The sequence below is a fragment of the Ambystoma mexicanum genome, chromosome 4p, assembly GCF_040938575.1.
Source record: "Ambystoma mexicanum isolate Mex_15411 chromosome 4p, UKY_AmexF1_1, whole genome shotgun sequence".
In the NCBI taxonomy this organism is placed as follows: Eukaryota; Metazoa; Chordata; class Amphibia; order Caudata; family Ambystomatidae; genus Ambystoma; species Ambystoma mexicanum.
Genome location: NC_090927.1, coordinates 95,340,006 through 95,367,866, shown reverse-complemented (window position 1 = coordinate 95,367,866; position 27,861 = coordinate 95,340,006). Strand labels below are relative to the sequence as shown.

Genomic DNA, 27,861 nt, shown 5'->3' with positions numbered 1-27,861 from the left:
TCCTCCGCCATGTAGGTTGGGGTGTATGGGTGAGTAATGCCATGAGGAAAGAGCAGTAGGAATGATGCTGTTGGTAGGAGTAAGCCATGTTTTGGTGAGGCACAGGTAATGAAGCATTAAATAAAAGAAAAGGATCAAGAGTAGTGGCATCAGTTCTAAGGTTTTCAGGTAGGTTTACTAAATTGGGCAATGCCAGTGGTTATGATTCAAAGGTAAAAAGGGAAGTACACTTCAGATAAGTAAACTCACTGAATCCCAGTCATTAGGATAGACTGAGGAAGGGATCCTCTGTTGGGCATCCACCCACCAAAGTCCGTAAAGAGGGATTTAGGGTCTGGACCTTACGCCCATGTAACCGTATGGTGAACGGGGAGACGAACAGGTATGTTAACTATACCCCCTGACTCCATATTCTCCACAGAGCTCTTTTTAGGGTCTAGGATCCATGTAGGGGTTAAGGGGAAACGTGGATGGGTGGGATCGCACAATGAACCAGTCCTCTGTATTTGGACTGGTCAAAGAAGGCCATGGGGTTGCTAGGTGCAGAGATCACTTTCGGACGCAGCGTGTAGTTTCCCTAGGTCGCAGTGCATGGGAATCTGTTCCATACACCTTCCAGCTGAACACCCAAAGAAAGAAAAGGATACTTCTGCAGAGCAGCCGACCTCAGGACAACTTTAGGATGCAAAAACAGATTGCAACAGAAGTTGCCACAGTCAGGTGATCTGCCAGCGATGAACAAAGGAGCAGGTCGTCTTGTTGTAGAAGCTGAAAGATCCTCCCAAGTTTCAAGGATCACAGGCGACAACTGCAGTTATGTAGCCCAGGAGAGCTGGTTAGTCCATCGTTTGGTCCAGGCACACTTCCAAAAGCATGGAATCTCTAGCGGGGGTCGAGACTGGTTGGTCGTTCCACAGGTCCAGGTGTCATTCTTGTAGAGGAATGGGCTCCAACTATGAGCTAAGAAATGGCTGCAGGAGTACTCTTTTTAATCCAGGATCTGGACTGGAAGCATACCAAAGTGCTTCAATGGTAAGAATCTGCACCATTGAAACTGGCAGTGGCTATCCACTTGCCACATCGCTCCAGCAACAGACTTTCAGGGACCAGGATGTGTACTGGAACAGTCCTGCCCCCCACATCCGGCTCATACAAACCACCTCTTTGGCAGGCTAAGTAACAGCTTTCTCCGGGAAAGGGCTTCCCATATATGGCAATTCTGGACCGAGAGGGCAGAAAGAAGGCCAAATAACAAGGAAAAACCATGTGACATGGCCATCTTAAAGTACCAAAATATTTGCGAGTAGGTAAATACAAAGTATCCTAACCACAATTAACTTTAGGTTGATGTGTGGAGTTGTAACAATGCAAGAAATTCAGAGACACATGCCGCCAGAGACCTGTCCCCATTCATGTCCAAACTGATTAATTCCTCTTTCACCTCCGGCACCATTCCCCCTAATCTAAAACAATCATGGGTACTTCCCCTCCTAAAGAAACAAACCTTAGATCCACTCATCCCCACCAATTACCGTCCCATCATGACTGTTCCCTTCCTCCTTAAAATCTTGGATACGGTTGCATACCTACAGATCCAAACATTTCTTGAATCACATAAACTCCTGGGAGTAAGACAATCTGGCTTCCGCCCATTACATGGGACAGAAACTGCCCTGATCGATTCAAAAACACAGATTGATGAGCTAAGAGACAAGGGTAAAACTGCTCTCCTCCTATTAGATCTCTCGGCTGCATTTGACCTTGTGGATCATAAGGTCTTATGCAATCATTTGGATTAAGCGGCCCATTTTTCCTCAGATGCCATCAAATGGATCGAATCATTCTTGAGCAAGAGTACCGTGAGGGTTTTCTCACCATCGGATGCAGCAGATCCCATCCCTATTACGTGTGGTGTACCCCAGGGCTCCTGTGTCTCCCCCACCCTGTACAACATATTCAGCAAACCTTTGTTTGATGATATGGATCGTCTGGGTATCACCTACACCAACTATGCAGATGATACGCAGATTCTCCTCCCGCTTTCTGGGGTTATGACAAGGATTTGGCATTAGTGAATAAGATATATCTCATCATCCAGGCATGGACAGCCACACATGGACTATGTCTGAATGATGAGAAAACAGAGCTGACTATCATGGGTACCCAATCCAATATCAACAAATTGGGCCATGTATACTCTGCATTCACTATAGATGGAAACATCATTAAAGTAACTCCGGAAGTAAAAACATTGGGCTTCTATCGCGACTCGACTATGTCCTTTGACAAACATGTGAAATCCCTGGCCTCCACTACTGCTTACACCTGTAAGCTTATTAGGGCAGGTAAACCATTTTTGTCAAATAACAGTTGCATGATTTTAGCCAGAGCGCTAGTATTATCTAGATTATTGCTATGTGCTATACATTGGTGCTAATAAAGCTATCATCCAGAGGTTACAAATCCTTCAAAATAATGCTTTAAGATCGGCATTAGGTATAAACAAAAGAGTACACATTTCCGCCATCAGTAGGCAACATAAATGGCTCTCTACCCACAACAAAATGTTGCTAAAAATTGCCTCCCTGACCCACAAAGCGCTCAATAACGCTGCCCCAAGTTACCTCTCAGACCGACTAAAGAGAAGAATGTCCCTCAGGCCAACCAGAGCTGGTAATGCCAACTGCCTGGTGGTACCGAGATACAGACTTACTAAGATTGGAGGCAACAGCTTCCCTGTGAAGGCCACTAAACTTTGGAAATCCTTGCCTCACGAGCCTAGAGCTAACCTACCTTACACTTCAGAAAAAAATCAACCTGCTTAACGCCACTGACCACTAACCCGCCCTCTACCCATACTACTTAGCCATAGCTCTCCTCTACCGAGACTGCTCTCTCTAGGACCTGCTTGTATATAATTATATCTGTTAATATTTCAGTGGTACTTGTAAATATATATGTACTCTTTGTTGGATGACTGTAATAACTTGACTTTTTGTAACCATGTAAACCTTGCATTTTCTTACTGCTGCGCCCTGCTACCTGCGGGTTAGGCACGCATTATAAACCAACAGTCTTGGAGACTGATCAGTTTCCCCATAAGAATGAGGAAGCAAGGGAAGTAAAGTGGAAGGTTTTACTTGCCTTCAAAAAGTCAGGACAGTTCAAAACGAGAAAAAAGAAAGGGTGTTCCATAGAAGTCTATGGGTGGAAAGCAGCAAATGAAAATCTTCCCTAATAGACACGTAGTAACGTTTCATGATCCTTTCACCTGACTATTTTGTGTTTGTTATATTCTGGGAAGTCTTTACTTAATAATTTGCCGTTCTTTCCTATGCACAGCATCATAAAGAATATAATTATATGGCTATATTGTGTGAACCTTCCCTTTCTGAGTACTTATCAGCAGTGTTCACTGTGCCTCTAAAGCCTCTTGCGTCTTCCAGAGAGTTGCCTTGATGTCGGAGCCATTCTATCATTTGGACCAGCAGAAACTCAGAGCAAATACCTGAGGAAGTAGGTTCTTACAGTGAAGCCTAGAAATAAGGCCCATGGAAAAAACTCCCTAATAATGTGCTGTAACAAACGGGGTCTTCAAATATATACCTGTGGTTTATTTTGGTGGTGGAATGTGTAAGGGATCCCTAAAAATGCTCAAACCTGAATAAATACACCCCACTGGGGATATAAGGCCAAAGGCGATCTTGTAAGGATAACCAGTTTAATCTTACAAATGAGGATGGTAGCAAAGAACTCTGCTGCCGGAACGTTCTTCTCCTGCCCCTTTTCCTGTTCCTTTCTGCCAAAGTAGTTTCAAGCAAGGACTTGTATAGGTCCAGCTTGCCATGGTGATGTCACTGGAGCTGGATCATGACTTCAGTCCAATCGTCCTTTCTCCTTAATAGGGATGCCTCAAAGCCTTCTTTCTTCGTTGTCAGTGGTTTTGTCAGGGCATGCTGGTCTACGTTTTGCTAACTATGCAAAAACACACTGCAGCACTGCAGACTTTTACGAGCCATGAGGCCTAGGCCAAAGAAAACGTAGTTATCCATGTACAAACCCATTTCATCCATTCTATCCATATTCCACTCATCCTGCTCATGTTATCTGGGTCCGTAGGTCCTTCCCCAATTTAGACTTATATTTCATCCCATTCCATTCTGCACTTTGCCGCACAACACATGCAAGTCCTATTATTAACCCGCTTGGACCCTTGATGGACAGTGGACACCTGGTGAGTCAATTCGTACTTCGGCCATAGTGAAGAACACTTCCCACTAAGTGCCTGTGGTCTATTTAGATGCCACAGGCTGCATTCCTTCTAAGGATGAGTGGGAGTTCCTCTACAGAGCTTTTACTAACTAAGCTTTTACAATGCCTGGGTTCTGACATTACAAATTTATCCAACTAATAGTTAATTGCGCCTATATATCCTTCTGTAGTCCATTATAGTGCTTTGAAGATGTATAACCGAACTCTAAAGCGCTTGAGGGTTCGGGTGGACCCTGGTTCCTTCCCGACAAATGTCAGGGGGGATGCTATACCCGTTTTCTCTGGGGAAATGAGAAGGAAGAGATGTTTAGGTCAATTAAAACCACAGTCAAAAACAAAGGCAGCCTTTAAGGGGACAGACAACTGGTCTTTCGGAAGGGAGGTGGTACAAGGAGTACATCCAGGATCTTGACAAAGTTACCTGCACATTGTAGAGCTTGGTGACCTGTAATACATTGTATGTCAGTATTGTTAATGAATCTGGGCTAATGTCTGGAATAACTGTAAAAAAACTAAGACCGGGAACAATGTTGGTCAAGTCCTTGTTGAGGGAAAGCATCTTAGAATCTGCAGTTACTGAATGTGTTGCTTACCCCAGACTGCCTAGAGTAGCTGCAACATATCAAGGTTTAAGGCAATACAAAGCATGTTCTGCAAGCTGTCTGCTGTGCAGTGAAGAAAATAACTGGGAACATAAATGGGTAAGCCCCTGTTGAAGCCGTTACAATGGAATAGGTGGTAATAGAAAAAGGTGTCTAGTGGTCTGGATTGTCTTGCTCATGAAAGTGTCTATATGGACTGTTGGGTAAGAATTTGTGCAGTCCAACTGGCGTGGGGACTACACAAGATTTACCTCTTGGTATTAGGTAAACCACCTTTTAATATAGGCCTGTACTACACAAGTTGATAGTGTGTCTGAGCAGCCAGGCTTCTCTTAAGAGGGGTAATGTGAGCTGTAGAGCTGTGCAATTAAACCAGTAAATACAGGTATCCAATTAAATGCTTACCCACTTAGTTACATAATTCATAATTTATTTTTACACAAAGATATTTAAAGCCTTCTTTAAAAAGCAGTAATTAACTGGAACATTAATCCCAAGTTAGGATTCAATTCAAAAAGTGGAATAAAGCAGGTGAGTATTTCATTCATTTGTTACACATGTTCCAGCACCCGGAGGTGACGTCATTTGAGGTCAGTATAGCATTTATATAGTATCACCTTTGCAATATTGTGTTTTTAAGGAAGGAAAGGTTGGGGTTAGATCAGAACAGACTAAGTTATAAGAACAGTTAGACTGTCTGAATACCTTTTGGAGAATCTATTATCCCAGCAAGTGTTCAACATTTAAAACCTGTAAGGGAACACGCACTGCCAAAGCCAATAGGTTCAGAAGGAACCAGAGGCACCACAGGTTTCCCATATGGCTTACCCTTCTTATGTTTGTGGCCCTCTTTTGGGTGGTTGGATTTAGAATTCTCTGTCATCTTTTTGTGCTGCATCCACTCATCCTTTTTGTGAGTGTCCCTGTTGGCAACCGGCAAGTCAGCAGCCTTTGCTAGCTTTTTGGGATCCATTTATTTTGAGTCCGCCAAGATCTGTCTCCGCTCAGTAGAGCAGGCATCAAAAATAAATTCTAACAAAAATAGATTTCTCATTTCTTCAAAGGATTTCACTCTGTAACCCTTAACCCATCCATCTTAAGTTTTTCATAAATTCACACATCCAGGTAGCCCAAGGGGTACAATCAGTATTTTTTTTATTATTAAGTTTATTGAATTTTATAGAAAACATACAAGCAACAAACTTATCAGCATTGTAATCGTAGAACTCATTGCATAGAATCCACACCCCATATCCATCCCCAACCTTCACAGAATCTAAAAAGCAAAACAGGCCAACTTATTATCACATGTCATCCAAAAACCCACCCCACATATCATCAAACAATTTCAACTTTTTGTTCCTGCGAAGGATAACCTTCTCAATTCTGGCCACTTGCCTCAAGTCCTCCACCCATTCTGAACAGGTCGGTCTCTCATCACATTTCCATTTTCTCAAAACAATTTTTTTCGCAGAATTTGTAGCCCTAAAAAACCAGCATTTCTGTGGATAAGTGAGATCTTCCACTTTATCATCCTCACCCAAGATGATAGTGTTATAATCAAAATCCTCTTGCAGTAATAGAACCTCATTAATCTTTTCAGTGACACTAATCCAAAATGTCCTCAGTTCATAACCGTCCCAGATCAAGTGTTCAAAGGAGCTGACATCATGCTTACACCTCCAACAGGACTCTGAATCAATCATCCCTCTCGCATAAAGTCTCTGGGGAGTCCAAAACACTCTATTAAGAATTTTGATTTGGCGGCATTGTTCTCCAAGATTAATGGATGTCAGAGTTACGTTTTTACAAAGAAAACTCCACCTCTCCACAGTCATATCAGAGCCAAGGACCTCAGACCACTTAGTTAACAACCCCTCTGCTGGCGTGTACTGTTGGCTCAGATTTCTATATACTTTGGACGCCATACCACCTAATGTCTTATATTCAGGTAGCCATAACTGCCAACCACCGCCATCAACAGTTCTCTGGTTCCGCAGCAAACCTCTCAATTTTCTGTATTCACCCACTGTACAGTCTCTGAGATCTTTCATTTGTGAAAGTCTTCTATAGCTGATCCATTTGCCGTCTTCCATCAGATCACTCAACCATAGTACACCACTCAGGAGCCAGTTCAACCACAATAGCGGCCTCCCATTCAGCAAAATACCTGGATTCAACCAGATAGGGATGTAATCATTATCACATACCTTACGCTTACTTTTCTTCCATAGTTCCCTCCAACAAGTTCTCAGGAATCTTGTCGGCGGAAATGAGCGATAACCAGATCCATCCACCGTGGACAGAATGGCCCTAGGCGGCAACGGAGAAGAACTACTTGATTCCGCCAGCGTCCAAACATCCTCTGAATCTTCAATAAATGGAACCAGATACCTGGCTCCAAAGGCCAAATGATAATTCTCAAAGTCAGGAACCCCCAAACCTACACAGTCTTGGGGCAGCTGCAATTTCCAGAAGCTGAGGCGTGGCTGTTTGTTCTCCCAGAGAAAAGACTGGATTAAACTCTCAATTTTCCGCCAATGGCCCTTCTTCACGTCCAGGGGAAGCACACTGAGCACATAGTTGATTCGCGGTGTTGATGTCATTTTGATGGCATTCACTCTCCCCCAGAGACTCAATTTAAGTGCATTCCATCTCTTCAGGTCCACCTCCAAAGATTGAATCACATGTGTAATATTGACATCCATTATTTTCGAGACATCATTCGTTAGCCAAATCCCAAGGTATCTCATCTTATTCGGACACCACTTAAAGGGAAAACCCTGCATCTTCAAAACAGTGCAAGTGGTTGATGCCGGCAGCGCTTCCGACTTGGTCCAATTGATCTTGTATCCAGAAACCTTGTTGAACACATCGATCAACTCCATCAGCACAGGAATGGAGCTCTCCACATTCTGAACCACCACCAGCATGTCATCCGCATACAACCAAACTTTCTGGGAGGCTGCACCAAAGCGTACGCCCTCAATTCTATCCTCTTCTCTTATCCTCACAGCCAGCAATTCCATGGCGATCACAAACAGAATTGGCGACAGTGGACAGCCTTGCCTCGTCCCTCTCCCAAGTTCAAAAATGCCCGAGTCCATGCCATTAGTCCGAACACAAGCAGTCGGCCGGGAATACAGCAGTCTTAGCCATCCGATCATGGTATCTCCAAAACCAAAGCCTTTCAATGTACTTAAAAGATATGTCCATTCAATACGGTCGAAAGCTTTCTCAGCATCCAAGGACAACGTCACCACATCATTATGGTGTTCTTTGCTTTCATACAGTGTCAGCAACAATCTTCTCACATTTTCTGAAACATGTCTGCCTTTTACAAATCCAGATTGGCCTACATCTATGATATCCATCAGCGCATTCTCAATCCTCAAAGCTAACGCCTTGGCGAAAATCTTGTTGTCCGTGTTCAATAAACTGATCGGCCTATAGCTGCCAGTTTTCACTGGTGATCGTCCCTCCTTCAGAAAAACGGAGATTGAAGCATGTCTTGTTGAACTTGGAAGGCACCCATTCCTCAAAGAGGCGCGCAGCATCTCTAGCATCAAAGCAAACACCTCTTCTGGGAAAATTTTGAAAAGTTCAGCTGGTAGCCCATCCGGGCCTGGACACTTCCCAGAATTCAGCGCATAAGCAGCCAAGCTGAGATCCTCCACGTTCAAATCTCTTTCCATACACTCCAAGGATTCCAAACTCACTTTCTTCAGATGGCAGTCATCAATGAATTGACCAATTGTACGCTCAGATAAGTTGATCTCTGAAGAGTACAGGGTTTTATAATACGACAGAAATGCTGCATTAATCTCCACAGGATCAAAAGTCACCAACCCATCCTGTCTTTCCACTGCATTGACAGATCTGCCACTGTCCATAACCCTCAACCGGGTTACCAGTCAAATGGTCGAAAACATTTGGTCGACAGACAATTTGGTCGACACCATTTGGTCGAATGCCAAATGGTCGAATTTTTTTTTTTTTACCCATTTTTTGGTTTTTTTTGGGGGGGTCCCCCCCCCCCAACCCCCTTTTTTTTCTTTTTTATTTTTTTCCCCACACGAAAACCCACAAAACACATATATATATATATATAAAAAAAAAAAATTCGACCATTTGGCATTCGACCAAATGGTGTCGACCAAATTGCAGTCGACCAGTTTGTCGTCGACCAGTTGACTGGACACCCCTCAACCGATGTGCCAGAAGTCGATCACATTTTTCTCCTTTTTCATAGTAGTTGCTTTTGGTTCTAAAAAGCAACCACTCAGCCTTCGAAGAATACAAATCTTCCAATCGTCTCCTTTTCTGCTTCAATATTTTAATAGTCTCATCTGAAAAGTTTTGCATATTATTTCTCTCAAGATCCTGAATGTCCACAATAAGCTTTTTCACTTCTGCATCTCTCATTTTTTTCTTTTTGCTGGACAAACCAATCAACAATCCTCGCATATATGATTTGAAGGCTTCCCACACAACCTCCACCCGGACTTCACCAGTCCAATTCACAGATATAAAGAATCTCGCTTCTTGAACAATTTTGTCCACAATTTCATCGTCGTCCAAGAGGGAGACATTCATCCGCCAGGTGTTAGACCTAGGAACCGGGAAGGTCAATCGCAAGTCTACGGAGATTGGAGCATGGTCCGAAACAAGTAGTGATCCGATGTTACCCCTTTGGAATGATTGTGTACAGAGGCCAGAGGTCATAAAGAGGTCCATTCTCGAATAAGCATTATGCCTTGCAGAGAAGAAAGTATATTGTCTCGTAGAAGGGTTTTGCAATCTCCAAACATCTGTGCGGTTCCATTCATCAATTAGTCTCTTTAATGCTGTTCTTTTCAGAGCGTTGGCATTGTCCACACCCCCCACACTTTTATCAAGTCCAGGTTCTAAAACCACATTGAAGTCCTCTCCCAAAATCACATTAATCGCATTTACATTCTGCAACATTTGCGTTAAAGCTACAAAAAAAACTACCATCACCCCCATTCGGAGCAAATATATTGCAGAAACAATACTGAGCATCCTGAATATGTGCAGTGACACATACTATCCTTCCATCCCCATCCTTCACACACTTCACCCCAGTGATCTGGAGATTCTTCCTAAAAAGAATACACACACCCCTAGAACCAGTAGTGAACGATGAACCATAAACATCACCAACCCACTCCTTTTTCCACTTATCTATATCCGCATCTAACAAATGAGTCTCCTGAAGCATCGCGACATCCACCCCCATCTCCCCTAGTTTACTCAAAATCACCTTCCTCTTGACAGCACAATGTGCACCATTCACATTCCAAGATACCACTCTGAAATTCCTCTGATAAGTGTAAGACATTGCTAGATCCCGTTTCCCAATCCTTGCAATGAATTCACAAGACACAATACTACCTAAACCTATAGTCAAGTAAAGAAATAAAATAAAAAATAAAAAAAACACACTCCTGGGCTTGAACCACCCAACCATCCAGAACATCCCTTCCAGCTACACGCTGAAAGGGACTACCCCCCTCCCTCCCTTAGGTCAGCCTATAGAAAGCCCATAAAGGGTGTCACAGACCACATTTGGTCAAATTCAAATGAAGTTGAAAATACAATTTGGTCTAAAGGAATTCTCACAACTCTCCAGCAAATGAAAGCACAAATAAGAGCATTCCTGAATAGATGCAACATCCCCTACTCAAAAACGCTAAATACCACACCATGTGTCAATCACATGCCTAGACAAAACCTGAATTCTCTTATTATAACCATCAACGAATCACACTAATCCACCTACCGTCACAACCATCAGTGTAAACATCACAAATCCCAACTACTGCGGGCATGCTGAGCAATTGAGCGTGAATCATCACTAGAAAGTGTGAGCAAGTGTACAGAGAGTTGCAAAATACCTGTGTCCCTGCACCCTACCAAATGAGATCAGAAGCCAGATACAGCATTAAACTTTTCCATGGCATTCACACACCAATCCATGACTATCCCGGTGGCCTTACCACTCACCTTGCCAAGCATAAAAATCAGAATCTCCGGTATTTCCTGGACACTAAATTCCCCCATGTGACTTCCATGGCACAAAACTGCAACCCCCACCGTGTTAATCCAAATGTACTGTATAACTGGGCACTCCAGATATAATGTGTTGGCACATCACTCATTGCGCTTTGAGAATGCAATCAAACCCTCTCCAACGTAAGCATTACTGCAATAAAAAAACCTAATCGAAAATTCTGTCTGTGATTTGGTAAGTAGACAGAGGTGCACAATCATATCTTAACCATAGGCCTCGTCAGTGTTCACATTAGATGACCGCACTATTACATTCTCACAGCTGATTTCGTTACTGCACGAAAGGAAACGTACCCATGCAAAGTAAAAGGTGTAGACTACAGTGGAACCCCAGGTACCCAATAGTGACAACTCTCACCTTCTTTATGCAGTGATGGTAATGGCATACAGTTGGCTTCGTTATTACAGTACAAGTACATGTCAAATATACCCCACTCAGCATGTCAGGGGTGTGCAACCAGGACAAGAACAACTGTTAAATATGCAGGGGATTAGCATTGGGCAGCATACTCGCAAACGTGGCATTCCTTCATCTAATTCTGGCTATGGAAACACATTACAATGCGATCAACGTACCACAGCAGTCCGGGATAAAGCCGTGCAAAGAGCATTCCCCTCCCCTCAGCCACAACACATGCACCCCAGCCTCTACACCCACTGTGCCCCCCAAACACCTGAGCATGCAGCAAGGCGCATTGCCCGGAACACGCGTGCTGCGGCCCCAAAGGAGAACGCGCCACTACGCCTTACCTCAAATGTGCGTCAACAGTGGCCGGTCACCCGCATCCACCAATCCAACACACCACTGCCGGCAAGACTCCGAAGGGTGTCGCACGGCCGACATTTCCGGACAGCACGACACCTCCCGCACTCCATCCAAACAAAAACAAGCACCATCACCTATAAAAAATCTATAGAGCGCGTACTGCCGTAGAGTAAAGCACCCATTATCCGAGCCCACATCAAGCCTACGCTCGAGCGAAAAACCGTTACAGCATATTTGAAACATTAATAACGCTCTGATACCTAAACAAACCAATTCCCATCTAACAAATTCAGGAAAAAATGAATCAATAAAGAAAAGTAACCTTACATCTTCACAGCTTCATACATCATGCATCACATCAATCTGCAATACTATTATCCAAGTTTAAGCCCCCAGCCCTCAGCCACTTTTCAGCTTCAGTTTTGACACCTGATCCAAAAAATATCTTCAGTGTCGCTGGTTTCACCAGCAGAGTTTTAATCCCCTTTTCTTGTGCCAAAGCTTTTGCACTTTTGAACGCCTTCCTCATTTCCACTATTTCCTTAGGGAAATCTGGATAGATTGCCAATTGATCTCCATTTAGCAGAAGTTTTCCTTTTTCTCTCGCAGCCTTTAAAATCCTTTCCTTTGCACTCACTCTGGACATCACCATGATGATCTGTCTTGGTTTTCCGGCCTGGACCAGCTTACCAGCTCTAAAGGAGTAATCCATGTCCATTTCTTTTAGGATGTTGTTACCCAAAGTTGCCTCCAGTACTCCTCTGACTCTGTGATCGAGGTTTTTGTCCAAAGCAGAGTCTTCACTCACACCCAGCAAGCGCAAGTTCAAGTTCCTTTGATCAGCCTCCAACATCAGGTTCCTCCTCTTCAAATCAGAAACTTCATATCTCAACTCCTTGTAGGCCCTATAACTCCCTGCAACCTCCATGGCCAAGGTTGTATTTTCTGCTTCCACTTTGGTGACTCTATTCACCAGGTGACCGACTTGAGAGGACAATTCACTGAGGGTAAACTTCATTTCCTTCACATCCTGGGCAATCTGGAGAAGCAGTGCATACATGTCACCATTCTCTGAACTCTCACCCATCTTCTCCCCTTGTTTAGCTTTTTTGGAGTTGGGGTCGTCAGGGATCTCAATCTTCTTTGATATCAGCGCAGGATTAATTTTTCTCAATTTCCAGTATTATTATTATCCATAGGCTGGGAGCGAGCAGGAGCAGTTGGTTTAAGCTGCTGCCTTGTTCACCAACATTCCAGAATCTACAATCAGTATTTTTGAGGGTCCTAAACCGCTTGAGGTACTGGGAAGGAGTTTTCCCAAATATGGCTTTTAAGTTAGCTTCACATTCTCATACACTCCTGCCTTTCAAGTTCCCCCACCTCCATTACAGCATCAGTTGCAACGGAGGGAAGCCTTGACAAAAGCCAATGAACCAACTGATTCCCTGTGAGGCCCTGAAATCCATGACTGTATTCAAAAGCACACAACCAATCCAAAATATCAAGTTGTACATCATACACACTCTCTCTGCTTCTTTGGGCAGGTCAGGCCTCTTGTTGGGACTGGAAGACCCAGAGGACTCTGGGATGCAAACAGTTTTGAGACAATGTCTTCATTTCAAGAGCATGTTGCATTTCCAACTCCCCGAGTTTGATGTCCTGATGTTTGGCTTCAGCGTGAGCTTGTAACATTTTAAATTCCAATTCAAGTCTCCTTTTCTCAAGAGACGCATTTTCTGGACTCCTTGTTGGACTTTGTGGGGTCCCAGTGAATGTCTTGAGGTAAAAGGTGAGTTTGTGGCAAAGAGAGGCTCCCACCCTGGGACTTCCCTACCTGTCCTGACTCTTCTAAGACATTAGAGTTAGACTCTGAACTATCATCCTCATCCACATGTCTTGGGTCAGTAGGGTTTACAGGCCTACCACCTAAGCTTTGGTGATTTTAACAACCTTGTGATCAATTAATTTTTCTTTCCTTTTACAGTACGTTTCCTGACTTTACACATCTTTCAGCTGATCAACTGAAAGAATGATCCGGGCCTCATGACAGAAGTTAATCCATATCTGGCATGTTACAATTGCTGTTCTAGTGGAGCTTAGCTTTGTGAAGGTTTTTAGTTGAACAAAAGTAAAGCAAACACTCAATGTAACAACTCTACAATATATCCTCACCTCACCGCCTGCCACCGGTGTTAGGCAAGATTGTGTGCAGTATCCTTTGGGAGACTAGAGCAACCTTGACCTCCTGGTAATAGGAACCCAACCTTTGGTTTAAGTCTGAAAGCTGTCCAGTCAAATGGTCGAAAATATTTGATCGAATGACAAATTGCTCGAATCAATTTGGTCGAAAAAAAAAAGGTCGAATTTTTTTTTTAAAGTATTTTTTTTTTTTTGCTCTAGTATAGGTAAAAAAAGGTTTTTTAACACCAAAAACAGGGGTTGGGGGGACTCCCCCCCCCCCCCCCAAAATAAATAAATAATTCGATCAAATTGATTCGACCATATTGTAATTCGATCAAATGCATTCGACCAAATGTCTGGTAACCAGTCTGAACTACACAGGTTGGCAGTGTGGCTGAGTAGCCAGGCATATCTGAAGCGGGGTCAACGTGAGCAGTAGTATTTTTAAGAGGTCTACAGTGACAAGTATTCAAAAAATTCTTGCACTCAAGGTTTCTTGATTAAACAATTATGAATTTATTTAACAGTCAGTTAAATAAGCCTTCTTCAGAAAGGGGCAATATAACCGTAACAAAAATACACTCCAAAATACACACTCCGGTTCTCTAAATCAGCAAGTACCCATTTGGGATGACACACGTCTACACCCTCAGGTGACTTAAATAACTAGAACACTGTGGGCATTAATACATCACTGGTACATTTAGAGCAATGCTGAGTTTGGTGTCAAAGAAAAGGGTTTGGGACTAAAACAAGGGTTAAACAAATATTCTGAAGCGGGTAAGTACATTTTAACCCCCAAAGCAAAGTACATTAACCCTTTCCTGGAGGAAAGGTAAAGCACAATGTCGGGGGTAAAAAGAGTCTTTCAGGCAACCAGGACAGTCAATGTTAAGTTAGCAAGAGTCTAGGTGAGCTGAAGCCTTCTTGTAGGCAAGTAAATCTTGCGCAATGTTTTAGGAGCCTTTGTTGAAAAAGTAGAATCAATGTAGGGCCACAAGCTGGGAGGCTTATGAGGTGCAAAGCTGCAACCAACACTGCAAAAGCAGCCAAGACAACTCTCAACTGAGAGCAAGTAAGGCTACACAACAAGTGGTAAGTCCCCTTAGTTTTACAGTACCTTTGGTTAGAAGAAATGGTTCAGCTGGCTTCTGTTGTTGGGCAGCTCTGCAGATCATGTTGTTCCTGGGCCTCAGTCGTGGGGACAAGGGGGTGGAATGTCTGGTGACTCCTGCACTTCAATGGGAAGGTCAGCGGCAGCAATGGGCGCAAACTTCAATTCAGTGGCACTTTGTGGTTTCAACTCCTCTCGTTTCAGCAAATAGCACCACCGCGGTTCTCGGCTGCCACTCTGAACTTTCCTTGCATCTGGGGTCCAACACTGTTGTGGTGGCTCAGGCATGGTCAGTCCTTCTTGCTGGGAGTCCGGAGGATCTTCCTGGAGCTCGGGTCTGACTTAAAAGCGATGCACTCAATCTGGTGTTCCTCTCCCTGGCACTTAAGTTCCAACGGCGGCAGCAGTGGAATTACAGCCAGCTTTGAGGGGATGTCCAGATGAGTTCACTTTGGGGTTGATTGGTCGCACCAACCCAAGGGGAGAAGTCGTCCTTGCAGGGCTTCTCTAGTCGATGTGAATTTGGAGCTTCAGCACTGCAGCAGGGCTTCAGCGGGCAAACAACGGTCCAGGAGTTGCAGCAGGCCTCTCCAAGTTCTTCGGATTCCTTTCTCCAGTTGTCGACGCTGCCTTCCAAGCCAAAAAGCCTTGCCTTTTATGCAGGTTTCTCACAGTAATTCCAGCCTAGCTGTCAATCACACAGCAGGGTGGCTGTCCTCAAAGGACAGCCAGCCGACCAATCACCTTTGGGTGCATTCCTGTAACCAAGGGGATGAAGCACAGGGAGTTTTGGGCACTTCCTCACTTCCTGCCCTTGCCAGACATCCTGGAGCCAGAGGCGGGATTCCCCGAAGACAAAATGAACAGAGGGACCAGGACCTTTCCAGCAAGAAATGGTGAAAGAAGACGACCGAGCCATTTTGACAAAATGGGCACCCATGGCTTCCTTACTGCAGCTGCAAACGCAGCCCGCGGTAAAAACACACAAAGGTAGTAAAAAGTAAACCACTGCCACCAGCCATTAATTGGAGAAAGGGTAACATACAAATGTTACATGAGAAACTAGACAAAGGGGATACTAAGGAACCCCTCCAGCACCCTATTGTAAGATGGTGTGTACTGGGTCTAGAAAGTTACAAATGTAAGTAAAGTTAATTTCACTTCACTGCTCTTTGAAACAGTAGTTATCCAAGAGAAGGTATTTAAACCTTGGGGAATTCTGAAAGACTTCCCTGTGCCACTGCACTGAAGGTGCTGTGTGCCACAATGTAAAAAGATGCCTATGGAGTTTGTCAGACTCCACAACCAAAAGAGAGTTCAAAATACGATAGAGTGGGGAAAAAGGTCTCTCTCTCCAGGTTAAAAAATAAGTCCTAAAATCCAGCAAAAGAGCTGGGGATCTCTGAAGTAGAGGGGAATTAGCACATTTCTCTAACACAGTGCAAAGAAGGCAGGTGTGGGGGAAGCAGAATGATGGCACAAGGGGGGAAAGAATGATGGCACAAGAAGTGAGTGGTAGTGGTGGTGGTGGTGTAAGGGAGGGAGAAGTGGTGACACAAGGGGAATAGGTTTGCTTTTATTTTCTTGATGTGACCTGGCATTTTTACTTGCCGTCAAGGGTAAAGCAAACCTAAGTTAGACTAGCCTACATTCAATGCAGGCCAGTCTAGCCACGTGACCACACTTAATTAACACACATTAAACATATTTTACTTTGCATCAGGGGTGATGAAACACAGAATGCCATTCCCCAACACCCCCCACCGGGCGAGGGCATCTATGGCATATCGGTGCCCCTCCACCAAAAATAGCTGCCCTTCGCAAGCACTCTCATATAAAACACTTTCACCCATGCATTCATACATCAAACTCCTCCTTGTATGCTTATATAAAAACACACACACAGCTCTTCCCCCTTCCCCCTTGACCCACCCCCCCGTGTGTCCACATTGCGCATAGGAGGGGCAGGGCTTATCCGATCCAGTCTGGTGAGGGTGTGAGCAGGTGTTTTTTATTAAAAACAAATTAGGTAGTGTTTTTATGTACATATGCATACAGATGCAAAATAAAAAAACACGTACTTGATCGCGCCTTCATTTGCTGCCATGTAGGACCTGATGGCCCTATACAATGTGGACATGCTGACTAACCAGAGAGGGTTCCTCTCCTGCCAGTCAGCGAGTCTACATGGTTAACGCAATGAGAGGCGGCGAGGTTAGACCACCTCCACCTCATTATTTACTCAGCGTTCCCTGTGTGCATCCAGTTGCTCGGTTCAGGACAGGCCGAGGCAGAATTCTATTGCTCTGCCTCTACCTGCTGTGAACGCACCAACTGGAGGCCCACAGCAGAGGCAGCGCACATAAACACAGATAACTGCTCGCAGCTGTAGCTGCATGCATGTGATACAAAACATTACTCCCCATTGGCTAAATGCATTTAGGAACCACAATCATAGGTTCAAATGGTGCAATGCCATTTAAAATAAATGCATTGTGCACCGGCCATTGCATCCATGTATTGCCAGTTGCTTTGACAATCAAACACCGTTCCAAACCCATCTTTCGAGTCTCAAGATGGCCGCCGATCGGTGAACACCGCGGCTCCTGACCTCCCAGATCTGCGTAGAGCTCCTCGGTGCCAGAAGCGGTCCTAGAGCTACATTCTGCCCTCCCCGGGAAGTTGACTGTGGGGCAGCAGTCGGCGAGCGCAGAGTCCTGTTTGGATTTGTTGTGATGGTGAAATCGCTGCAGCAAGGCCCGGCTGATGCTTTCAGGCCCACACCTGAAGTGCGGCGGCTCAGCGGACCCCGGATTTGAGAACCTCTCGCTCCCTGAGACTCAGGGGGAGCCCGGCGGAGCTGCCGCTTGACCACCTCTGGACATTGTGGCTGGTAATGGCCCCCCTGCGTGGCGCAGCCCCCGGCTATCTGAGGCGGCGCCCCCATCCGGTCCCGACGCCCCCCACCAGCCGGGGCTCCGGTAGGAGTATAACCCGCTGTTAGGGAGAATTCTCTATTTAGGCTGAATTTCCTAACCTAGTGAGTCCCCCAGCAGCTTTGCTGGATTTTTGGGGCTTATTTTTTTCTCCTGCCAAGAGTGAGACACTTTTACCCTCACTCTTGGGCATGATTTGAGTGTGTTTCTTTGACTCTAGATGTGTTTAATGGGCTATGGGGTCTTTTACTCCATAGGGCTTCATGTGGACTGACTACTGTCTCCCAGGGCATGTAAAGTCACCGTTGACTTTACTAGTCTCAAATTCTGAACAGAACCAGTACAAACCATCATATTGTGGACAAACTGGCCGGGGCAATTCGACTGCCCTGGGGTCTGTTAGTCGAGGCGGCACGTCTCCGTCCCCCTTGATCGAGTTTTGGCTGGTGGCATTGGATATTACTTTTTATATTCGACCGCGAATATATGCCTATGGGATTTCCCATTGTTCGAGGCTACCAACTTTAATTATTTAAGTCCTATAGCCTCGAACATACCGCCGGTTTATTTATTTATTATTAATTCTCCAGTTGGTATTTTTTGCCAAGACTCGGTTCTAAAATGGCGTTTGTGTTCTCTTCTGTGACTCCAACCTAAGTCGAGCCCTTTGTTCCACTTTTTTGCGGGCTTCTTCACAGAAGCCTCCAAAAGTGGTGCCACTCTGTCTGGGTACCACAGGGGGTGTGGGAGGGGGTTTAGGCACCCTGGACTGAGTTGCCTAGGCAACTCAAGTCGCACTCCGTCCTGATTGTCCCAAGTGGTGAGCCGGCCGGCTCACCACTTAGCATGTTTGAGTGACAGCTAGGCTGAGTGAATGGGGGTTTTCTGCATAAAAGCAGGGCTTTGGGGACTGGAACTTCAGACGTCGCCACAGGACCTAAGAATCCGAAGAGGGAGAAGCTGAGCCGACCTGCTACGACGACACCACCGGTGGAGCCCTGCTGAAGCGTATCACCACTTTTCCCAAAGACAGAGGAGATCTCCAGCCCGGAGAGTCTTCTTCCTTCGACTGTTGGGGATAACCAGTCTGCTTCCTTTTTCGCTTCCTGGAACAACTCGTGGCCGCCTTGCCTGTGCCAAGCACCCCGGCAACCGGGATACCACGTTTTACCACTACTGCGAATCAAAGGGTAGTACCTTTAACCGGAAAACTCAGCGGCTGGTTTCTTCCCTGGCAGTGCAACAACCTTCATCTTTCCTCCACGTCGAGATATTCTCTTCCTCTGGACGACGCCGCGACTTGCACCCGCTGCCAGGAACAACTGCCCCCGCTGGAGGATCCTTTCCACCTAAGGTACTGTCTTCCGCCTGGCTTCCCTAGCAACCGACTGTACGGGGTAGATTTAGCCCCTGGCTTTCGAACCTGGGTTAGCATGGGACACCCTGGCTAAACTTTTCTGAGCCCATCTAAAACCTCTCTGAACTCCCTGCAAGACTTTTTAAGCCTGTTGTCATTGTGTGATCTTGGGTGCATTTGTGCCCTGCTCTCCAAGAGTGGGCCCGGCCTATGGACTTTGGCTCACGAGTAAATTATGACTTTCCTGCCTTGCTTAAGAGTTCCTAAGTATTAGTGTGGTGTATTTTCCTACATTCTGCCTTTTTCCCTCCCTTTTTTGTTAACTTATTGGAGTGCCATCTTTAGTTAAGCGCTCACCTCTGTCTGGAAATAAGTGGTGTTAACTAAGACTTGTCTGATAAGGAATAAGGGATGTATATATAATAATAACTGCGTTTAGAGTGATTTACAATATTAGTGCTGGAGTGTTTCAATAAGTGTGTTTTTTAAATAAATAATTATATACCTTGATACCAAAGCTCTGGTCAGTGTTTGCTTGTGCTATTGTGCCTGAGTGCCTATTATGTATACTTTACATACTGCCTAACTCTTCTTGAGAGAAGTCTGTCTGCTCAGCCACAGCTACCAGGTAAATCTGGGTGGTACAGACTGCTACCAAGTGGGTTTACTGCCAACACCTGTAGTCCTAAATCTTTTGCAGTGGTCCCCAAGGGAACTGCACAGGTTTCTGCCTAACACCCGCGGGGGACTCCTCCTACAGGGCAGCATTGGAGACATTCGCGGCCCCCCGCTGCTAACCCCCCTCCCGCTCCTGCCTGGCTCCGTGAATTCCCCCTACCTGGTCTTGGCATTTGCCGCCACCCATGAGAGGAGCAGCCAGAGATATATCCTCCAGCGGGATAGCGAGCAAGCGCCCGCGTACCGATGTTTCGCCCTGCCGACTCCTCGAGATGTGTGGAAGTACTTGCTCCGCTCCAGGTGAGACAGGCTGTGGGGGCCTTTGAGAGATATCTGGCCAAGCAGTCCACCCCTTCACTCTCCTGCCCCCCATTGTCCACCAACCCTCAGGACGGGCCGGAGGGTCTTATTATTTTTATTTATTTGCTTCTCTTGAGGTCCTGGGCTGGACTACCTGGTAAAGCCATCCACATCCTATCTGGACCCCGAGATCTAATGCAGATTGCACGAAGACTTCAGAAACGGGCCACATCTGGACACAGTTGCTCTCCAAGCACAACTGAAAGGGACAGGTGGGGGAGGAGCCAATCGCCAAGCTCACCTGAGACACTCATTATTAGTAAACATCCTAGTGGTCCTGCCTTCCCCCCCTACTTACCTTCACGTAAGCAGGGGCGTACTCAGCTGGGCTGGAGCCCTTTGATCCGTGTGTCACCATGTCCAGGAACAGAACAAAGGATCCGCCCCAGGCCCTTACATCCGCAAAAAAGATCCAAGACGGCTCCCTTGCCAAACTCTGGGCTAAGGACCCCGAACCAGAGGGTGATCACCGAGAGGGTGACTGGGAGAGCGAGCAGGGAGCAGACCCTTCACGGGATCAACGCAAGAGACCACTCACTTACTCAGCCTTAAAGCTGTTACTCAGTGAGGCAGTAGATAGAATAACAGCTGCTTCTCAGAAGCAGATGGACACGCTGAGGGAGGATTTGGCCGAAGGGATGAGGGAGATTAAGCATGACATCAACAAAGTGGAAGAAAGGGTGGACACTAACGAGCGGGCTATCCAGGAGTTGACAGAGGACGCTAGGAAAACGGAGAATCTCCTGGAAACCCTGGCACAGGCCACCCAGAACCTGGAGCTACAGACCGAAGAATTAGAGAATTGCTCAAGAAGAATCAACATTCGAGTCAAGGCCTGCCGGAGTCTGTCCAGCCCCAGGACCTCACCCAAGTCTTAACAACGATATTCATGTATCTTTTGGACGTGGGCTCAAACATAGACCTACAATTCGATAGAATACACAGAGTGGGCCCGCTTTGAGTGGAACCAGGGAGTAAGCCTTGAGACGTATTGGTGGCCTTTTTCAGCTTTGCAGCAAAAGAAAAGATATTGGAGATGGCGAGAATGGCGGGCCACATCATATAATGGCTCAGAGATAGCTCTGTACCAAGATCTGTCGCAAATGGCCCTGAATAGGAGAAGGCGGACAGGCCTGGTCTTGAAGCACCTGCGAGAGAAGCAAATCAAATATAGGTGGACCCATCCTTTTGGCTTAACCTTCCCTTGGCAGGGAAGGCAGCGCAAGATTGAGACATGCGACAAAGGCCTAGATCTGCTGGGAATCTAGGAGTGCCCGCCATCGCTTTCCGCAGGGCAACCCCCCCAAACAGGACAAGCATAAGTCCTGGGAGTGGTCAACAGCCAGGCCTAAGCGGTCTAGGAGAGTCTCTCCAAGGAAAGTAAACCGCCACCCCCAGGAAAGAAGCCGATCCAACAGCCAAAATGAATTGATGGCCAACTCGCCCGACACTGCCTCACTGCAGAAATAGCAAAACCCATCTTTCTCTTTTCTCAGCAACACTATTTTTGATTTTATGGTGATGCTTAGCAATAGCAAAGTGCACCAAACCAAACTGGGGCAGGAAATGGTATGCTATGGTAAGACAAAAGCTTTTTTCAACAAATCATTGAGCCGCGTCACATTTCAAAGAATCAATTTCTTTAGATTTTCCTTCATTTGATTCAAGTATCTCAACAGTTAGAAATATGTACGTCAAGCTCTGGCTGTCCCACCAAGTTTTTTCCATCTCAATGGGCATCAAAAAATCAAGTGAAAAGCGAAGGCGACTCACAAAGTAGGCAATAAGTTGACTTTCTACCATACTGTTTTAAGAATATTCTCAACAGTGTTTTTTGCAAACAACTCCTGAGTTTCTAATGGGCATTGTAAGGATGACATGGTATCAAGAATAGACACACAAGTGATCACAGTTCAAGGGTGTTTATTAAACTGTATAAGTAGGGTAGAAAAACACCTAATCTAAATCCAAGATGCGAGCACGCTATGACCATCAAATAAAAAATAAGGCAGTCCTAGTGACGTCTTGTCAAAAAAAGGGCCTTCCTAAGAAAAAACCTATTGACAATCCTTACTACTAATACATAATGGTGTGGGATCAGATTTACAAGAAAGAAGTATTCACACAAATCAGGATGTGGTAGCTGGGGTCTCCCTTCCCATGTTTTGAGCATGTGACAAGGTGGTACTCCTGAGCACAGCACACGCTAGAGCTTTCCAAGCACAAGACAACAGTTCCAGCTTCTGCTATCAGGACCTTTGGTGTGTAAGTGTCTTTTTTACAAAAGTCTCTTGTCCCACGTACCTGATGGGGTTAAAAAATAACAGACAAATGGAGTTCTGTTCCGAATGTATGGTGGGTGATGGCTTCACCCCTGGTTCCTCCTCTTCCGGACCGAAACCCTTCAAACAGTTCTCAATATCAGGATTTTCGGAATTGTTTCTCCGGGTTCCGAGGATCTGATAGGTTCAAAACATCAACAAAAAGTCCTTTTTGGATTACACTTATGAGGCGATGCTGCTTCTCCTCTGGTCTGGGCCACCCTCTTTTGGCCTCAGAGTCCTCTCGAATATCAGTCTCCCTCCCATTGGGTGCACTCTGGTTTATATTCACAAAGTTTTCTCTATTGCATTCATCTGTCGTTGGGGTGATGGCTTATCACCCCTGGATCCCCCTCGTCCGGGACTCTGGGACTTCAAACATTTGCCTCCCTCTGTCGGGTTCACAACAGCCTTTTGCACCGATATTGTTCACCTTGGCGTTCACAAATCTTAATGCCCTTTTAAACAGCTCACCTTGGACATCCCTCTGCCGGGTTCACTTTCGTCAACACACTGTTTCTTGGATCTTTAGACTTTGCCCCTCTTAATTTGCATCCCTCTGTCGGGTTCACTCTTGCCACTTCATAATTCCTTTTGCTTTCTCCTGCTGTAGGATTCACTTCCCTTGTGTTTCTTAATGGTTTGCCGGTCAAAGACTTTCGACTATATGGGGATTTTGCTAGACCACTGTATGACCACTTTGACCTTTCTTGACGACTATCAGTAGTTTCAATCAGCACTGGATCAACCAGAGTCTCTTGAGTGAGCACCCACGTGGTGCTGATCCCCTCTGCAGGTGGCCTTCCCTTAACAATTGACAATTCTTTGAACTTTCCTCAATGTGCCAACCTGCGACTTTCATTCAACACACTTCGGTTTCTTATTGATCTCCCTTCGACTCACTGTCTGTGATGAACTAATTGGCTTTTCAGTCTATCTGGAGTCCAGGCCGGTACCACGGTAGCATGCGTCTCCCTCTGCCTGCTTATCAGCGTAGGCACGCTCTGTGTACCATTGACATCTGCTGCAACACACTTGGGCTATTGTTTGCGGTTTTACGATTCCTCCCACGGAGGTCTTGCGGGTCTGGGCCGGAAAGTGCTCCTTGTAAGGCCCCCACCGCCTTTCTCCTCCTCCTTGAACTACTGTGCCTGGATAGCTCTTTCGTTGTGCGGTCTGCCTTGCTCGTATTGTGCTCTCATGCTCCACCTTTTATCCCTGTGGGGAAGGAGAAGGTGTGTTTCCGGTCAATTGCCTGACTGTAAACCGTTGTATTACTCTGTCCTTTGGGTTGTGAGAAAGTTTGTGTGTCGGAAAAGGGGCTGGGGGGTGACAGGAGGAATGTTGTTGTTTGTCCTACAGGGTTTGTAAATCCAGAAGGGTGAGATTGGTGGAGTTCCTGAAACAAATTGGAATGACTGGGATTATGAGATGAACAGGGGGGATTGTGGGAACGGTAGTGTTTTTTTTTGTGCGAGTAGATTCGTGGTGTGGGAAAGAGAATAACGGAGTATTCGGGTAGGGCATAGGAAAAGTAGGGATTCTGGGAGAGGTGGTCCCTGAATATAACTGGGTTTGGGATCCTAGGGGGTTTGTTGTATTAGGGCAAGGGAGATGCGATGTGAGGAATGGAGGCAGATGTGGCTTGGTCTAGAAAAGCATAAGGGATTCTGTCCTCATCACTTTCCTCTTTGGTATTTCCTTTTCGCCTCGGTTATTTCCCTGAGCACAACCCTGGGCTCCCCTATCCAGGTGATCTTTCCCCGCTAGTCTGCCTTTCGGGTTGGGATAAGAGGGCCAATTCTTCCCTGGGCCACCTGAATAAGGGATTCCCGAGCTCTACTTGACAGAATATCCTCAGGTTTCTCACAGCATCCAACCACGAAATGGTGACAAAGGTTTTTTACTAGGAAATGGAATTATGGTGTTGAGATTGTTGGATTGGGTAAAAATCTGGATTATCTGTGATAGGCCGGTGCCTGTTGCAGAATACCCCAGGGCTTCCCTGGTTCAGCTGGCTGGTCTCTTGGTGAAACCCCTGCCTCGCCTTTGACTTTTGCCTTCAAGATCTGCTTAATTCACAAGGCTGTCCACTAAAATAGTACAGCCCCCCAAAAGAGCGTCTCCTTAAAGAAAACCAGTCGCAGTGGAACGGTATAATTTGGAGCCACATACCTTGTTTGTTTGGGACACTCCCGCTGCCCACTTGCACATTTTAATGGGGACATTGCACTAGATATTGGTACCATTTGGTAGTGCTATCTACGTAACCCTATGCCAATGATAAGCATATGTATTTCTCCTGGTCTATGGTAGTCTTGGCGTTCGGGGCTACAGAATAGATTAAAATACCTTGCACTGATTAGAAATTAACATTGTTCAGAAAGTTCCTTAAAATAAAACTTTAACCACTTGCTTTCACGCTGCATTCTTTTGTACTCTTCTAAACCCTATCCACTAACTTGCACGCATGTTAACCCACAACACAGTAGGCTCCCGCTTTTTGTTCTGAACAGCCAGAAGGGAACAGTATTTGCGATATAGAAAACCTTTAAGCTAAACAGTTCAACATGCATCACCATAGTTTTCTACATTGTAGAATTGCAAGTGTCTGTGGCGTTAAAAGGCAATCCTACCTTAAGGAGGAGTCCTTGTTGTTAAACTTGCAAATTAATGGGCTGCAAAGATCATTAAAAGCTGAAAACTAGATTTTCTAAAACCTGGAACTTCTATTTTTTTCTTCTCATTGGTTTTCTCACATGTTTCCACGAATAAATGACACTGAATATATGTACATGCACATTGTACATGATTTTCTTTAGAATAGTTAAAATGCATTGCTTCTCTGAATTGCTGTATGAGCTTGCATTTCATTTTCACTTCTTTCGTGCCAGCTGCTGAAGAAATCCAAGAGGAGCCAGCCTTCAAGCACTTCCTAAAAGACATCCGCACCAACTACCAGAGCAGGGGCAGCAAACAGCAAGACCTATCTGGGGATGGATAAGGAGGGGCATAGCTACTGGTTTCTGTTCCCAGGACGGCATCGGACGAAAAACAGCTGTGTGCAACTACTGCCTTCCTGTTCTGAAACATGAATATCCACATGCCAGAGCACCCAATGCAAAACACAGGACACTTGCTGCTTGGTCATTCAATGCAGGGTACCCTTCTGCATGCTGATTTTGAGAAGACCACATCTGATCACCCACAACATAGAACGTACCCGCCTACGCTGTACACTATATCACACTATTTTCCCGCTAAGGCATTGCTGATTCAATCTAGAATGTCCCAGATCCATTCTGCCATTGGTTCTTCCCCCCCCCCAAAGCAAGAACTAAATATTGAGATCTGTACCAACATATTCTGTTCTGTTGCATTCTCCATGACCCCTACAGATCCTTATAAGAGTGTTACAGTCCATCTCTGCTGCTATCCATTATTGCAGTGAGAGTGATTAGCATAAGGTTTTTGTTTTAAATGCACTCTGAACGATTGCATGTTTTACACCAACATTTTCTTCCTTTAACCCATACCCTCTGATGAATCCCATAAACTAAAGGGCCTGCTTGATCTGACTGCCGCCACCCTCGCTCCCTCAGAATAAAACATTGCTGATCGCTCAGAAAAGTGGATTCTTGGCAAACACCAGCACTGTGCCCAGAAGCCTCACATAGGGTTGCCTTCCTACCCTCATCAAACGCCACAAGTGCCCCCTGAGGCTGAGATGACTGCCCTAATTGGACTTTCCTGCACCGTCTTCAACTTCAAATACTCACGGCACTCACCCACGTACCCTCTCACTTACTGAGCCACCAGCATCAGGAGTACCTTTTTTATAGGATCTAAAATTACCAAAATTCTACATATCAGAATCGCATTTTCACAAAACCCTACTTCCAATCATTGGCTCAGTGTCAACCCACCAGGTCATTCTGAAGCACCGTCTCGTAGCCTTTTCTTTTGAGATGGAAATTCCAGAGTTCTGTGTAATCCCACTCTGAACTAAGTGGATACCATCTGGCATTTTCCTATCATAACACTATTTTATTTTTGCTGTGCTCTGGTCAGTAACTAAACCATGTTCTGGTAAATTTGCCCTTAGTTATCCTTGCAAACCGTATTTTCAGAAATATAATGGGGTATCTTTTCCCACCTGCTGTCTACAAATGCAATGGATGCCTTCGACCAAGACTAAACCAGGAAGAACCCTCTTGCATGATTATTCACAATTACATTGTTACCGCGTTAACACTTTACTCCTTGAAGCAGTGGCAAAGAGGTTTGATCATGGTCTGACCGCAAATGCCCTTTTGGCATAAACCTTCTTGTTTAGCTGTAAAACAGATTTGAGTGGGCACCCAATACCGGGGTGTACTAAAGCAAAGATTCTGTTGATTGATGTTATTCTCAAGGAAAGCTTGAAATCGCAAGGCAGTAAATTAAGCACGAGTCAGAAATATGATGCAATAAGCCTATCCTGAAACACTGACTGGTGAAGTTTTTCACACATCGTTAGTGAGCGGTTTTAAACTGTGCCCATCTGGTCACTTTCCGGATGTACATACTATGCCTGGAATGCAGGTTTATTTCTGTTGCATTTTGGATTTGTGTTGTGTAATTTATAGTAAAATATTTTTTTACTTCTGACCGACTGATTTCTCTTCATTCTTGTATTTGTGGCTGCATGAGGTGCGATGAAGGGAATAAGCGAGTTGCGAATATGCTGAATGAAAGCTTTGTTCCCATCAGCGACAGGATCCATTACCCCATATCATAGCAAAGGGGTTAGTTTCTGGTTTCTCACTCATGGGGCATGCATGAAGTATAGACTATCGGTCTGTGATTTCTGAACACTTTTACTCCACACAATCTTTTTGTTTTAACCAGTTATAAAAGTGGTTCAAAGCTCATGTGGCCCAATTAAGTTATGTTCACCCCTCATAAATTCCATCCACAAAGTACAATCAAATTGATTTAGAGTTGCACTTTCCTTAGCCAGGGAAAATGCAGAACAGAGGCTTCCAAGAAACCTGGTGCATCACAGTGGTCACTAAAACTCGGTCCAAAGTTTCCAGCTTAATTAAACTACTACAAATCCATTGTATCTGTTTTTTTTTTATTTGTATTGTGCATTTGTTCATTTTTGAACTTTTCGAAATTAGAAAATATTACAAAGCA

The 27,861-nt window shown here is 45.2% G+C and overlaps 1 protein-coding gene across 1 annotated transcript in view; it reads left to right on the top strand.

The window, feature by feature from the left end:
• The window catches only part of GPN1 (GPN-loop GTPase 1), a 320,660-nt gene extending 293,330 nt beyond the window's left edge, over positions 1-27,330 (top strand). Inside the window, exon 14 of the mRNA XM_069605436.1 lies at positions 25,575-27,330. Within this exon, the coding sequence (XP_069461537.1) occupies positions 25,575-25,684 (110 nt within the window). The 3' untranslated portion in view covers positions 25,685-27,330. The remainder of the gene's footprint in view (positions 1-25,574) is intronic.
• Positions 27,331-27,861: the final 531 nt, after the last annotated feature.